Below are 15,151 nucleotides of genomic sequence, written 5' to 3' on the forward strand. Positions count from 1 at the left end.
CTTCTGACTCCAGATGGCGGGATGGCGGGCGAGTTGCGACATGCGACGGGAGCATAGACCACCTTGGTGGTTGATGTACGCAACGGTCGCCTGTACGGACGTACGGACCAGTACATGCTTGTCATGCAGCAGCGATTTGAAACGGCGCAGAGCGAGCCATACTGCTTGCAACTCGAGGCAGTTGATATGCCACTGTAGTCGGGGCCCCGACCAGAGCCCCGCAGCTGCATTCCCATTGCATATGGCACCCCAGCCCCTGGTGGAGGCATCTGTTGACACAACAACATGCCTGGATACTTGCCCTAGGGACACCCCCGTCCGAAGAAAGGCAGGATCTGACCACGGGCTGAAGGTCTGATGGCCGGGGGCGGACTGGGGTGACTGAAACCCGGTATGTGCCGTGTCGCCATGCCCATCTCGGGACCCGGTCGTGAAGCCAACGCTGAAGCGGTCTCATATGAAGCAACCCGAGCAGCGTGACAGCGGCTGCGGATGCCATATGCCCCAGGAGCCTCTGAAACTGTTTCAGTGGAACCGCCGTCTTGCGCTGGAAGGACCCCAGGCATTTCAGCATCGACTGGGCACGCTCTACTGAGAGACGTGCTGAGAGGTTGACCGAGTCCAGCTCCATGCCGAGAAAAGAGATCCTCTGCACCGGGGAGAGTTTGCTCTTTTCCCAGTTGACCCGAAGCCCCAACCGGCTGAGGTGACTGAGCACCGTATCCCGGTGTTCGCACAATTGCGCTCGGGACTGGGCCAATATGAGCCAGTTGTCGAGATAATTGAGAATGCGAATGCCCGCCTCCCTCAGTGGAACGAGGGCTGCCTCCACAACCTTGGTGAAGACACGAGGCGACAGGGATAGCCCGAAGGACCTTGTACTGATACGCTCGCCCTTCGAACGCAAAGCGGAGAAACGGTCTGTGTCGAGAGAGAGCCGAGACATGAAAGTACGCATCCTAGAGGTCGATCGCTGCGAACCAATCGAAAGGACGGACGCATTGAAAGATGCGTTTCTGCGTCAACATCCTGAACGGGAGCTTGTGAAGGGCCCGGTTCAGTACGCGCAGGTCCAGGATCGGTCGTAACCCACCGCCTTTCTTGGGTCCTTGAACTGAACCCTGCTGCCCATTAGCGAAGGGAGAGGGGGACGGCAGTGTGGAGACTGGGTCTCGTGCACCGCCGTCCTCACCCTCTTGGGACCCGGAGGCAAAGGAAACTGCTCTTTTATTGAAGTTTTGGGTACCACTGGCTACCCCAGTGGCAGAACAAAAACAAACGGGAACATAAGATTCTCCACCCGGCCCTCCTCCGGGGGAAGGAGTGGTGCGGTCACCATCTCCTGAAGAGCAGGATCCAAGAGCTCCGGGTCGCCTGTCTCAGGGACGTCGCCTGCCCTGGCGCTTCACGGGCTTGGCAGGGGCGGAGGCGGGCTGCGCCAGTTTCATGCGGCCAGCTCCATGCTGCGGCCGTTGTGAAGGCTGCTGTTATGGCCGCGCCAGAGCGGAGGTGGAGGCCGCCCTCAGCGACGAGCAGACAGAGGGGCTGCAGCCGGCGGTGGGGTGGAGACAGCAGCATACCGCCGGGGGAAAAGATATGTCGAAACGTCTCTGTCTGCTTCTGCACGGCGGAGAACTGTTGGGCACAGCCCTCCACCGCTTCGCTGAATAAGCCGGCCTGGGAGATCGGGGAGTCCAGGAAGCGATGCTTGTCGGCCTCCCTCATATCCGCCAAGGTCAGCCATAGGTGGCGCTCCTGGACCACCAATGTGGACATCGTCTGACCCAGGACCCGCGCCGTGACTTTCGTCGCCCTAAGCACGAGGTCCGTCGCTGTGCGCAGTTCCTGCAGCACACCTGGGTCAGCACCACCCTCGTCGGGGAGTCCAGGAAGCGATGCTTGTCGGGCTTCCTCATATCCGCCAAGGTCAGCCATAGGTGGCGCTCCTGGACCACCAATGTGGACATCGTCTGACCCAGGGCCTGCGCCGTGACTTTCGTCGCCCTAAGCGCGAGGTCCGTCGCGGTGCGCAGTTCCTGCAGCACACCTGAGTCAGCACCACCCTCGTGCAACTGCTTCAACGCCTTGGCCTGGTGGACTTGCAGGAGGGCCATGGCGTGCAGGGCGGAAGCGGCCTGTCCAGCAGCACTGTAAGCCTTAGCCGTCAGAGCGGACGAGAACTTACAGGCCCTGGACGGAAGGCGGGGACTACCTCTCCAGGCAGCGGCGCTTTGCGGGTAGAGCTGCATAGCAATAGCGCGCTCGACGAGGCCCACATACCCTTGGGCCGCCCCACCGTCGAGGGGGGTGAGGACGGAGGAGGCACCGAGTCTGTTTCGGGCAGAAAAATTTGCCTTCCAAGACTTAGTAACCTCCTCATGCACTTCCGGGTAGAATGGAACCGGAGGTGGCTGCCGACGCTCGGGCAACGCCACTCTTCCTGACAGAGGCAGCGCAGCCGAATCCTCATCTCCAGAGCCTAGCTCGCCCTCCGATGCAGAGATCATCCGCCTGTCCTCCGCACAAGATGCTGGACCCTGCCCTGTCCGAGGACCCAACACACTCGTCTGGGAACACCAGGTGGTGCGACATGTCAGAGGAATGAGAGACCCGCGGAGACGTACTCGATGGGGAAGCTCTCACCGTGATTCTCAGGTCTCCCTGACCATGAACCGAAGTAGCCCTCCGACCAGAGGAGCTAGAGCGGGGCATGGCAAGGGGGATACCCCCCCATTTAATGAGGAGGTATCTAGACCGCAACGTCGCGATGGTCATGTTCCCGCACTGAGAACATGACTCATCCATGAGCGCTGCTTCAGCGTGCTGTAAGCCCAGGCACGAGACGCAGCGATCATGACCATCAGATGAAGCCAGGAAGCGACCACATCCAGAAACGAACGAGCGGGAAGCCATCTTTAAAAAGAGGCCCGTCGCTCGTGAAGCTCTTTTAGAAATTGTATCTTTTTTGAGAAGGAAAAACACTCTTTTAGGAAGGGGATTGGGCTCTCGGGCGAGATCACAAATTTGTCAGTCACGACTAACGTAACGTTGAACGTGACTGACTGAAAGGGAACTGTAAAGTTGCAAAGACTAAAGTCTCAAATCCAAAGAGATGTTCTTTATAAAAGTTAAGAGTTAACCACGCCTACCTAAAACGGCTCGTTCCAACACGCCCCCCCATATCTACCTCACTGTGGGGGAAGGTTTGCATAATGCCGCCCAAATGTTCACGCAAAGAAAGAAGGCGTACCTTTTATTCTCGCTGTAGTATTGTTGTTGCTGCTGCTGTCATGTCGTGAAGGCGCTGTGTGTTTCGTTGTGAAAGCGAAACTACTTTGTTTGGTCTTCCAAAAGAGGACGATATCGTAAGCGGAGTCCAGCCCGGGGTCGACACATGTGGTTGCCACAAGCCCGCCGGACACTCCTTCGTCAAATCCGCCAGCCGTGCCGTTCTCAAGCCCGCCGGCTGTTCCTCATTCTAGCCCGCCGTGTGTAACCCTGTGTTTCATTGTGAAAGCGAAACTACTTTGTTTGGTCTTCCAAAAGAGGACACGACTAGAAATCAGTGGTTAAGTTGTATTTACAACACTGTTCCAGAACACTTCAACCCAAATATTTATTTGTGTGCGGACTTGTGGAGGACTGTTTCCTGATCCTGGTAGAGTAGACTACAATGCCGGCTGTTCTGACTCAAAGACTGTAAGAACGTTTGTTTATATTTAGAGGATTTGCTACTGATGATTCAAACGCGAGTAGAGTAGCACTTGTTTGTCATTTCTCCGATCACAAATGCAGACATGGTTTTATGTTTACGCGGCGCGACGCAACGAAACGTGTAAAAAGACAGTATAAGTCATTATAATCTGTAATTATGTCCCCACTGGATGCAACAAATGCCTCGTTTATAATGGGTTTTAATGTTTTTGTCTCGTCGCTCCGGCCGGACAGGGCATTACAGTATGGTAAGGGGCGTAACATTTCCGTCACACGTCTAGGTATTCGGCCAATCACAACGCACTGGATAGCTGGCCAACCACAGCACACCTTGTTTTTCAGAACGATAAGCTTTGTAAAAATTGACGCGTTTCAGAAAGGCGGGGCATAGAGGAGAAACAATAATGTACAGTATGTGGAAAATAATGTGTTTTTTAAACTTTAAACCACATAAACACATTTCATTACACCAAATACACAAAATAATGTTATTTTTAGCAACATCATATGACCCCTTTAAAGGCTGCCGTACCTTCTTTCTTGTCTTTTCTACGTCTGCGGCCGTATCGCTTCCAGAAATGACGCCTCCCTTTGCCTCTTTCTTTCAGGGCTGCTTTAGAGTCAGCAATCCAGGTGTGGTACACAAACTACAGAGCATCAATTTGAATTAATTTATTAATGCAGTGTTTAAATATAGTGTTGCATGTGGACGTCAACACATAAACATGTCGCACATTCAGCCATTTCAGGAAGCCAGTTGAAATTTAACTCATGATTCAAATTTGCCCACAACATACATACAGTACATTGCATTTTTGTTTTAGACCATGAATTTGTATTTTAACCCCTGAGAAGGCTGAATTTGACTGAAACCGGATAAACAAGCACATCCACCACACAATACCCACACTGAATACAAACAACTATTTTCCATACAAATTTTCCAAATCTTTGAGTTGTATATACATGTATATTGAGGTGTATTTATTCAGTTATTGGACTGAGTTGTTTGAATCCAGGTTACACAAGAAAATGGAAAGACAGTAAATGTTTTCTGCTCCACTAATATCAGAATGATTCACACTCAGTGTGAACGCTGAGTGTAAAATGCTTTGATGTTTTTTTTGTGTGGTCATTTCTCAAATGCAGTGGAGCAAATCACATCATTTACAAGCAAATAAAAAAACCTTTAAAGTAAATAAACAGAAAAGACACAACGAAATGACTTAAAATAAAAGTACTGTCCCAAAAAAACACCACATGAAACAATGAAAAACACTCGAATGAAATAATTTCCATTCCATGCATCCTTGAAGGAGTTATATTTTACCATTTCATATTTTTACAAATTACACAACTGGAACAACATGGAATGGAAATCTTACAATAAAACACCATCAACAAACACAGAGATGGAAACACAGATGACACGTTCCCCGTGGAGGTACCTTGGCCGCCCTGATTAAATACTGCAGAACAGTTTTGGGCAGTTTAATGACAGATCTGGGTAAAGCCACGAGGGCCGAAGCAAACTTTCTGATCGCTTGCTGAGAGGAGAAAAACCAGGAGAAAGTCACAACATTAGTGTCCTGAAGCCCTTCAAACAGTCACAGCACTATACGACACAACACATGAACAAAAACAGATGGATAAACCAATGCAACAGATGCTCTGGGAAACAACATTGTGAAATGTTGGAATTATTTTAAGAGAAGAAGATGCACAAATGATGGATGTTGGTATTTGATTGGTTTTTGACCAAAGTTGTAAATAACGATTATTAGAGTATGTGTTGCAAGAAAGTCTTTCTACTTCAAAATTTCACATTTAATTCAATGTGTTACTGGCAACTTTTTTTTTTACTAACAATTTCTGAGTGAAAATTGTTTCTACACCATTTTTTTTCAGTGTAGGAAAGAAAAATCACAAATGAAATCTCTTTAATATTTCAACGGTTCCTCCTAGACAGCAATGAGATTAAATGGAGATCAACAGGAGACTTTGATCAGCTGAAGTCTCCAGCTTCTCAGATGTTTCTCCTGAGAAAAACACCCCAGTAATCTCACATGTGTCTCCTCTAGAGTTTCAGAAGAGATCTCAACAGTGGCTCAAATGTGCTCAGATTTGTGAAGATATAACGTCTGCTATCAAAAGTCAGAGATCTCAACATGAACTTTTCTCATCAAATGACCTGAGCTCATTCATTTTGTAGCTCTATGCTCTTACTGATGACAACTATTGACTCTATTTGTGTTTATTTTTACTTCTAATTTTAGGCAAAACATCTGTGACAATGCCCATTTTTCAATCAAGTTCTGTCCTACAGTTTTTCTCCACTGAATTTTCTTTTTGATTTATTTTTTCTGATGTAAAATGCTGTGTGCAAACACGGTTTCATCTTTACTACATCAGGGCAACATCTGTGCAATAACAATTTCCTCCAGGAGAAACTTCTTAACTCTATATAAAACCTACAGCATCACATTTGATAAGCAAATTTCGAAGTAATGTAAAATATTTGCTAAAAAAAAAACCTCACACAATCTACTCCATGCGTATTGGAGCCATAAAGCTCTTTTAGTGTAATTGTACAAACGATCACCTTCAGCTCGAGCTTCACGTGTCTTTTGCGGTCAAATTTTTAATGATTTTTATAAAGTAAACATAAGAATAACTTTGATATTGTTAGCGATTTTTCAAGATGAACACTTTACAATTTACTTGATTCTCCATAAAAGTCATGTTAAACTTGAGTCTCACATTGATCATCAGGCTTATGAGGAACGTTTATTTGTTCATCTCTCAGTCATCCTTGTATTGCTTTATATATTTTGAAAATACAGAGTTTTGATCAAAGCATTTAAATATCATCTTACTAAGACATATTGGGAGATATAGAATGACAACTGATATTTATATAATTTTAAGTAAGTAGTCTGTTATACTGTTATAAAGATCTCATTAATTTACAAGCACCAGAATTTCATACTTTTTGCTTTTTGTCCATATAAATATCAGCATCTGCACCAAATGACATATTTTTTATCCATATTCTCACTATAACATACTGTAAAAGCCTGATGTATCAAAAACATACAAAACAGAAAACACATATGCAAACTTGTGAAGTTAGAAGTTTAAACAAGTTTGACTCCAGAGAAGTTCAATCCGACCAGCAGCACTTCACTCACCTGGAAGGCTGACCTCTTGGGCTGTTCTTCATCTTTCTTCTCCTCCTCTTCCTCCTCCTCTTCACTGTCAGTTTCAAACAGGTAATAATCACCACTTCTAACCACTGAGAGAGGAACGGAGGAGAGCGTTGAGCAAGAACAAGCACATCAAATCGGAACAAGAGAATAACACGTTTTTGATTATTCATATATGTGACCCTGCAGCACAAAAGCAGTCTTAAGTCGCTGGGGTATATTTGTAGCAATAGTCAAAAATACATTGTATGGGTCAAAATTATCGATTTTTCTAGAATATTAAGTAAAGATCATGTTCCATGAAGATATTTTGTAAATTTCCTACCGTAAATATTTCAAAACTTAATTTTTGATTAGTAATATGCATAGCTAAGAACTTCATTAGGACAACTTTAAAGGCGATTTTCTCAATATTTAGATTTTTTTGCACCCTCAGATTTTCAAATAGTTGTATCTCAGCCAAATATTGTCCTATCCTAACAAACCATACATCAATGGAAAGCTTATTTATCAGCTTTCAGATGATGTATAAATCTCAATTTCGAAAAATCGACACTTAAGACTGGTTTTGTGGTCCAGGGTCATATATATATATATCTAAATAAAATAAAGGTTGAAAACATTTTGAAAGTTTTTGCACATCCCTACACAGCACTTGAGAAAATCCCAATGAATCTTGTGACCAAACTTACCTGAATCTCTAAATCAAAAAAACAGTTAAACTACAAACCCAATTCCAAAAAAGTTGGGACACTGTCAAAAAACGAAAACAACAAAATGAAAATAAAACTACACTCATTTTGTATCTCTAGTTGGGTTAGTTTGTTATCTGACAGCTCAGAAACACCTCTGTGTCTGCAGTTTCACAATCGCATGGCAAAACAGGATTTGGAGAAGAAAACTGCCTTGTGTCCTTGAACAGAAGAGCTGCAGTGGAGGGGGAGGACAGGGAGGATGCTGGGAAAACATTTCAACACTTATTTGAGGGCCTGAGATTTACAAAACCAAATTACGGCCCTAAAAATCTCCAAAAAATATCACAATTTCTAAAGTGATTAGTGTCTCTCATTAAAAAAAAAAAACCTACAATGGTGATACCATGGTTTTCAGACATGGTACCACAGTAATAGCATGGCTTTTTGGACAGGATCATGATAATAATACTATGGTATCCTTTGCAGTACATGTAAATACCATAGTAAATGAATATGGCAACCATATTCAATCATGTACCATGGTATTACCGTCTGATACAATCACTGTACCATGGTACCACCACAGTATGTTTGTGTATGGCAGGTTTTCCTTAATAGTCAGTATTCTAATCACTATATAAAACAGATATCGATGTTTAAAGAAGGTTTACAGTGAAGTCAGATCTCATGTGCTTCAGTATCACGCTGATAACTGAGATCAGCTCATCAAAGAAGACAAAGTAAATACCATCTCACTCATTTCACACCGTAGAGTTTGACGGTATTTCTTTTGCTTTTTGATGCTTTTCTGTTGAGCACTTTCTTTTTCTGATAAAGAGATAAAGAGAGGGACCATAAACATCTAGTTTATAAAGTTATGTCACCCAAAAATGAGCATTTCCTGACCCTCTTGTAACTCAAACGATTCTTCCCCCTGGAATACTATGAAAGTTGATTTGGCAAAGTTTTCCATCTTACTGAAGAATTATTTTGCCTTGTAATCTGCGTATTATTCTGTTTACTCCGCTGTTCAAATGATCAGGGTCGGTAAGATGTTTTTAAAGTTTGTGAAAGAAGTCTCTCTTGCTTACTGAGGCTTCATTTATTTGAATAAAAATATAGTAAAAACAGTATAAAATTGTGGAATATTATTACAATTTAAAAGAACTGTTTTCTATTCGAATATCATTTCAAATATAATTTATTCCTGTCATGTCAAAGCTGAATTTTCCGAATGTTGAAAATAGTCATGCTGCTTCATATTTTTGTGGAAACCATGATACATTTTTTTTTTCAGGATTCTTTGATGAATAGAAAGTTCAAAGAAGCAGCATTTATTTGAAATAGAAATCATTTGTAACATTATAAATGTCTTTGCTGTCACTTTTGATTAATTTAATTCAGAAAGGATGCACTGAATAAAAATATTAATTTTGTAAAAAAAAAAACATAACACCGTGAACATTCTGCTAAATAACTCCTTAAAACATTCCATTGAAGAAAAAAAAACAAACAAACAGCATTTTCATTTATGGATGAATTACTCTTATAAAACCAAAGCAGCTCACATTGATTCTTATATTATATTATTATATGGTATAAATCTCTCTCTCTTTTCTACGACAGTGTTTCTAGAGGACTTTAATAAAGCAGAGTGATTCTCTACTGTACGTCTCCGTTCACCTGCTCATACACTCTTAAAAATGCTAGGTTGTTTCAACCCAACTTTGGGTAAAATATGGACTAACCCAGCTGTTGGATTAAAATTTTAAATTACATTTTTAACCCAAAAGTTGGGTTTGTCCATATTTGACCCAAAGTTGGGTTGAAACAACCCAGCATTTTTAAGAGTGTACGGTCACATGACAACAAACCAGAACCATCCAGACATTCAGCTTTTCCTCCAGCAGCTGTATAGATCTATTTAAGGCATCAAATCAATGTCATTTGTAGAATAATTCAGAATAGAATAAGTCATAATTTAGTTTTACACTTTAAAAGATCAAGGAACATGTGATTCCTGATGAAATGCCTGCTTTAAAGTATCTACCACTGGTACTTAATACTCTTTGTACATTCATAAGGCAGACGGCCTTAAATAGATGTAGAAAAGTCTGAGGTCTGGATGGAGTCTGACGGAGTCCAGGTGCAGTATGGGAATCCTCTGACTTCTGGTCAAGGACACAAGGATCAGTGAGATCAGAGGAAGGTATGAGGAACCTACTGGACGCATGGTCAACCCAAGGCCTCCACCACTGCTTTTTTTGCACCTTGTTTTTCTTTCTCTCTGCAAATGAAATGTCAGAGTGTTAATGAAAGCACGCCAGAGGTGACGGTGATATTGGAAATGAAACCTTTTCCTGGTTGCTTTATGGAAAATGTGAATAATATGCAGTTAAATACATACATATAAGAACGCTAAACATGTTTATTTACTGTTCTGTTGGTGAAGTTCCTAAGAAAGGACACTATTTTATCACTATTACACTCTCCTACTGTCGTGATCTACATCATACCATCATCATCATCGTTGTCGTCGGGCTGGATGAGTTTCTGCTCGTCTCCAGACTCCTGAGCCATACTGAGCATCTTCTCCTTTCCTCTCTTGAACTTCTGCTGTCGCGTCTTAATATGATCCATCCTAAATGAATGTATTCATGGTAGTGAGAGAAATCATTCACAGCACACATAACAATAATCCAATTAAATATCCCATGTCCATTGTTGTAATATATGCTACTGTTTAAAAGTCTGGGATGTTTTAATGTAAAAAGAAGTCTCTTCTGCTCATCAAGCCTTTATCATACATACAGTAAGAACAGTAATATTGTGAAAAATTATTCTGATTTAAAATAACTGTTTTCTATTGTAATATATTGTCAAATGTAATGTATTTCTGTGATCAAAGCTGAATTTTCAGCATCATTACTTCAGTCTTCAGTGTCACATGATCTTCAGAAATCATTCTAATATGCTGATGTGCTGCTCAAGAAACATTTCTGATTATTTTCAATATTGAAAACATTTAAAAAAAAAAAATCAGGATTCTTTGATGAACAGAAAGCTCAAAAGAACAGCATTTATTTGAAATAGAATCTTTTGTTACATTATAAATATTTTTACTGTCACTTTTGATTAATTTAATTTTAGTTAAAAAAAACTACACTACACTATTTCACATAACTCATGAAATCAAGAAACACTAAAGACAAACACAAAGATCACGGCACATGAATGAAAGGATGTTTCTCACTGTCTCTTCAGCTGCTCCATGGATCTCTTCTCCTCCTCCAGACGAGCTCTCACAGCCTTCACAATGCTGGCCTGAAACAGCTCTGCTCCGCTGACAGACAGACAGACAATACTCAACTATATTGGACTGGACTGACATTTAGACTCACTCTACTACATGCTATAAATGACACATTTACAGTATGTTCTTAGTCCATACTTAAAAATCAAGTGTTCTTATATTTGAAATATAATTAAGCTTTTTTCTGCTGTGGAATAAAAATATAAAAAAGTTTTTTGCAAGCTGCATTTTTTTACTTCCAATTTCTGACTTTTTTCCTTTAGAATTCTGAGGTTACATCTCATAATTTCGACCCTTTTTTCTCTCCGAATTTTGAGTTTACATCTCGCAATTTTGTCTTTTTTTCTCGCAATTCTGACTTTTTTACCAAAGAATTCTGAGTTTACATCTCGCATTTCATACGTTTTTCTAAGAATTGTTTACATCTCACAATTCAGACTTTTCTTAGAACAGTTTATATCTCACAATTCTGATGTCTTTTTCTCACAATTGCGAGTTTATATATTGTAATTCTGACATTTTTTCTCAGAATTATAAGGAAAAACTCTGAATTGTGAGATAAAAAGACACGGCAGAAATAAGTTTCCATAGAAATGTTCTTCAAACTGCAAATATAAAATTATCCCTCAAACAAAAACTTAAAGGGGTCATCGGACCCAAATTGGGTTGATTCTTTAGGGTCTTAATGAAAAGTCTGTAACATAGTTTGGTTAAAATTTCTCAATGGTAGTGTAAAAAACACCCTTTTTACCCTGTCAAAAACAGCTCTTTTCAGAGCAAGCCGTTTTGTAGCATTTTCCTTTAAATGTTAATGAGTTCTGCTGACCCCGCCCCTCTCTTCCGAGCCGCTCTCTAAGGAAATGTTTACTTTAGCCGCATTCATCGTGAAACTTTAGCACATTATTAGGAAAGGCGATTTGCAAAGATTCATTAAAGGGGTCATATGATGCTATTTAAATTTTTCCTTTCTCTTTGGAGTGTTACTTCTTGTCCAGGCCCTTGTCATCTCTAGGCTGGACTACTGCAATGCTCTTCTGGCTGGACTCCCATCAAGCACAATCAAACCTCTACAAATGATTCAGAATGCAGCGGCACGACTGGTCTTCAACGAGCCCAAAAGAGCCCATGTTACGCCTCTCTTTATCTCCTTGCACTGGCTACCGGTATGTATAATGTAAAATGTATCTCTCTTTATTTATTCCTTCTCTTTCTAGCTTGTACTTATTTGAACAATGTCTAAGAACTTGGTATTACAACCACTTCTCGTGTCTGTTTGCCTCTTTAAGAAGAATCGCTTTATGTATCCCCCAATTGTAAGTCGCTTTGGATAAAAGCGTCTGCTAAATGACTAAATGTAAATGTAAATGTTCATTATTACATCCAACAACAGAACACCTCAATCGCTTAGGAGTCATTCTTGTCTACATCTGCTCCGGTGGTGAAACAATGGCGGACTGATGACAGCTCACTCAGGGCGGGTCTAAGGTAAGACACGAGTCCAGTCTGTGCTGAAACGCTACTGTCAATCAAACTATCGTGGGAGGGGCCTGTCTGTGTGTGCATCTGAGATCGGCTCGATTTGAGAAAGGGGTAAAGGTTTTAGTAGATTCAAAAGAAACACTGGGTGGATTTTTATCATTATAGGGTGGTTGTGTACACACACTGCCAACACACATTTCAGTTTAAACAACTTGTAAAAGTGCATGTAGCATCGGATGACCCCTTTAAAAGTAAACATGAAAACCAATCTGTGTAAACGTATGTAAACATGTGGTACCGAGATGCGAGAATCTGGCCGGCGCGGATGTCTGCGACCACATGCAGGAAGTAGTAGCTCATGAAAACGCGTCTCTGCAGCAGGAGGAACGTGAAGCAGATGCTGTCCCAGATGATTCCGGCCTCATCCTTCGGCACTTCACATCCTTTTACGGACACGCCTGAAGACACACGAAAAACATTTAAAGTCATCAGATATTTTTATATTGAAATATATTTGTAATAAATAGTTTGTGGACAGCACTTCGGTTAATTGCAATGCAGCACCTTTTTTTGTGAGACAGATACTCTGGTGTCTTTGAAAGCACACACATAGGCTGCCTACTTTTTTTCAGCTCACAATATGTGTATATAACATAACAAAGATTAGAAACCAGAATGTTGGCGAAATGCAACCCTTCTTTACCTTCTAGAGCTTTGTATTCTTTTATGGTGCAGGAAAGACTGAGCAGCTGAACCAACCAGCAGCTATTCTTCACCAAATGCTTGATATAACCACACGCCAAAATCTGTGAAAAAATGAAGAAAAAAACTGCATGTTATTTACTAATCTTTTAATTTATTGCTTCACTCATTTTCTCTGCTTATGCATTTATTAGCCCCTTCAAGAGATTAAAATAATTAATCATGATTAATCTTAATAGTTAACACAATAAATCCTAAATATTTAATTCACTGCAATTTGCCTCCAAATATGTTTCTTGCTTTCATAATTTTAAAGAATTTGATTCCCATTTTAACTAAATAAAATAAAGACATTTCATTGATGTAATTTTGTTTATTAAATACTAAATAATATGTAACAAAGATGCTTCATTGAAGTCACATTTTTATTTTATTCAACTTTACTAAAACACTACTTCATATGATAATTAAATACTACTGTGCTTGTAGAGTATGTAAAATAATAAATCATGATTAGTCATGATTTTTGGTAGCTGACGTGATTAATATTTAAATATTTAAATTTGCCTCCAAATATGCTTATTGCTTTCAAAATGTAGCGCAGTCAACTTTAAAGCATGATTCATGTTAAATAAAATAATATAATATATAATATGTAATTATGTACATATATTATCATATGATAATTAGATGCTAAATGTAGAGTATATACTGTAAAAAAAAAGAATAAAATATGCTGACTTTGGATGTTCTTATTTATCTACACAATAAATAAATAAATAAATAACTGCAAACTGTAAATTTATGCATTTCTTTAAGGTATTGGACACTCACAGCAAACACGTTCTTCATTGTGATGACGAAAACATTGTAAGCTATGAGGAAATCCCAGTAACGGAGGATCTTCTTGATTGGCTTGAGCAAGAGATCACCACCGAAGAGCAGAAAGTAAAAACACGCCACCAGGTAACCCATGCAGAAGATGCTGATCCGAGTTGTGCCCGTGATGAAGATGATGGTCAGGACGAACCAGAACAGGTAGCTAAACTTGATCACCTTCAGCATGTCCAGGTACGACCTGAGAGAAGGAAATAACATTAACATGAGAGCAACCTTTAACTGACATCGGTCTAATTATCTCTCCAAACGGGATGCACTGACACTACATTTCTCAGCTGATGCCGATAGCCGGTTATTCAGAATAAACTATTTGACTTAATTAAAAAGCTAGCAGAGGAGAAAGTATTTTAACAGTTACTAAAACATTATTTTATAAGACGATTATACGACAAATGTAGAGCATATGAAATAAAGGCTTTAAAGGGGTCATATGATGCGATTTCAAGTTTTCCTTTCTCTTTGGAGTGTTACAAGCTGTTCGTGAATAGATAAGAGCCCTAAAGTGGCAAAGACTAAAGTCTCAAACCCAAAGAGATATTCTTTATAAAAGTTAAGACTCGTCCTAAAACGCCTAGTTTAAACATGCCTCCACATGTCTACGTCACTATGTGGGAAGATTTGCATAACGCCGCCCAAATGTTCACGCAAAGAAAGAAGGCGTAATTTTTATTCTCGCTGTAGTATTGTTGCCGCCGCCGCCATGTCGTGAAGACGCTGTGTGCTTCATTGTGAAAGCGAAACTACTTTGTTTGATCTTCCAAAAGAGGACACGACTAGAAATCAGTGGGTAAGTTGTATTTACAACACTGTTCCAGAACAGTTCAACCCAAATATTCAGATGTGTGCAGCGCATTTTATGGAGAACGAGGACTGTTTCCTGGGAGAGTAGCCTACAATGCCGGCGTTCTGACAAATAATGCTGACTCACATCCTGTAAATACGTTTTCATATTTAAAGGATTTGCCACTGATGATTCAAATGTGAGTTTTGAGCAGTGTAGAGTAGGGCTTGTTGTTTGTCGTTTCTCCGATCACAAATGCAGACATGGTTTTATGTTTACACGGCGCGATGCAACGCGTAAAAAGACAGTGCAAGTCATTATAATCTGTAATTATGTCCCCACTGGATGCAACAAATGCCTC

At 40.9% G+C, this 15,151-nt stretch overlaps 1 protein-coding gene across 1 annotated transcript in view; it reads right to left on the bottom strand.

Moving 5' to 3' along the window:
- LOC107596271 (piezo-type mechanosensitive ion channel component 2-like) overlaps positions 1 to 15,151 on the bottom strand; it is a 120,286-nt gene that overhangs the window by 30,360 nt on the left and 74,775 nt on the right. Inside the window, exons 28-35 of the mRNA XM_016286967.1 lie at positions 13,944 to 14,187; positions 13,111 to 13,213; positions 12,706 to 12,850; positions 10,869 to 10,958; positions 10,132 to 10,256; positions 9,840 to 9,902; positions 6,906 to 7,009; positions 4,242 to 4,361 (exon numbers count right to left, since the gene is read on the bottom strand). Of these exons, the coding sequence (XP_016142453.1) occupies positions 4,242 to 4,361; positions 6,906 to 7,009; positions 9,840 to 9,902; positions 10,132 to 10,256; positions 10,869 to 10,958; positions 12,706 to 12,850; positions 13,111 to 13,213; positions 13,944 to 14,187 (994 nt within the window). The remainder of the gene's footprint in view (positions 1 to 4,241; positions 4,362 to 6,905; positions 7,010 to 9,839; positions 9,903 to 10,131; positions 10,257 to 10,868; positions 10,959 to 12,705; positions 12,851 to 13,110; positions 13,214 to 13,943; positions 14,188 to 15,151) is intronic.

The sequence above is a fragment of the Sinocyclocheilus grahami genome, unplaced genomic scaffold, assembly GCF_001515645.1.
Source record: "Sinocyclocheilus grahami isolate Dianchi unplaced genomic scaffold, SAMN03320097.WGS_v1.1 scaffold216.1, whole genome shotgun sequence".
NCBI lineage: Eukaryota > Metazoa > Chordata > Actinopteri > Cypriniformes > Cyprinidae > Sinocyclocheilus > Sinocyclocheilus grahami.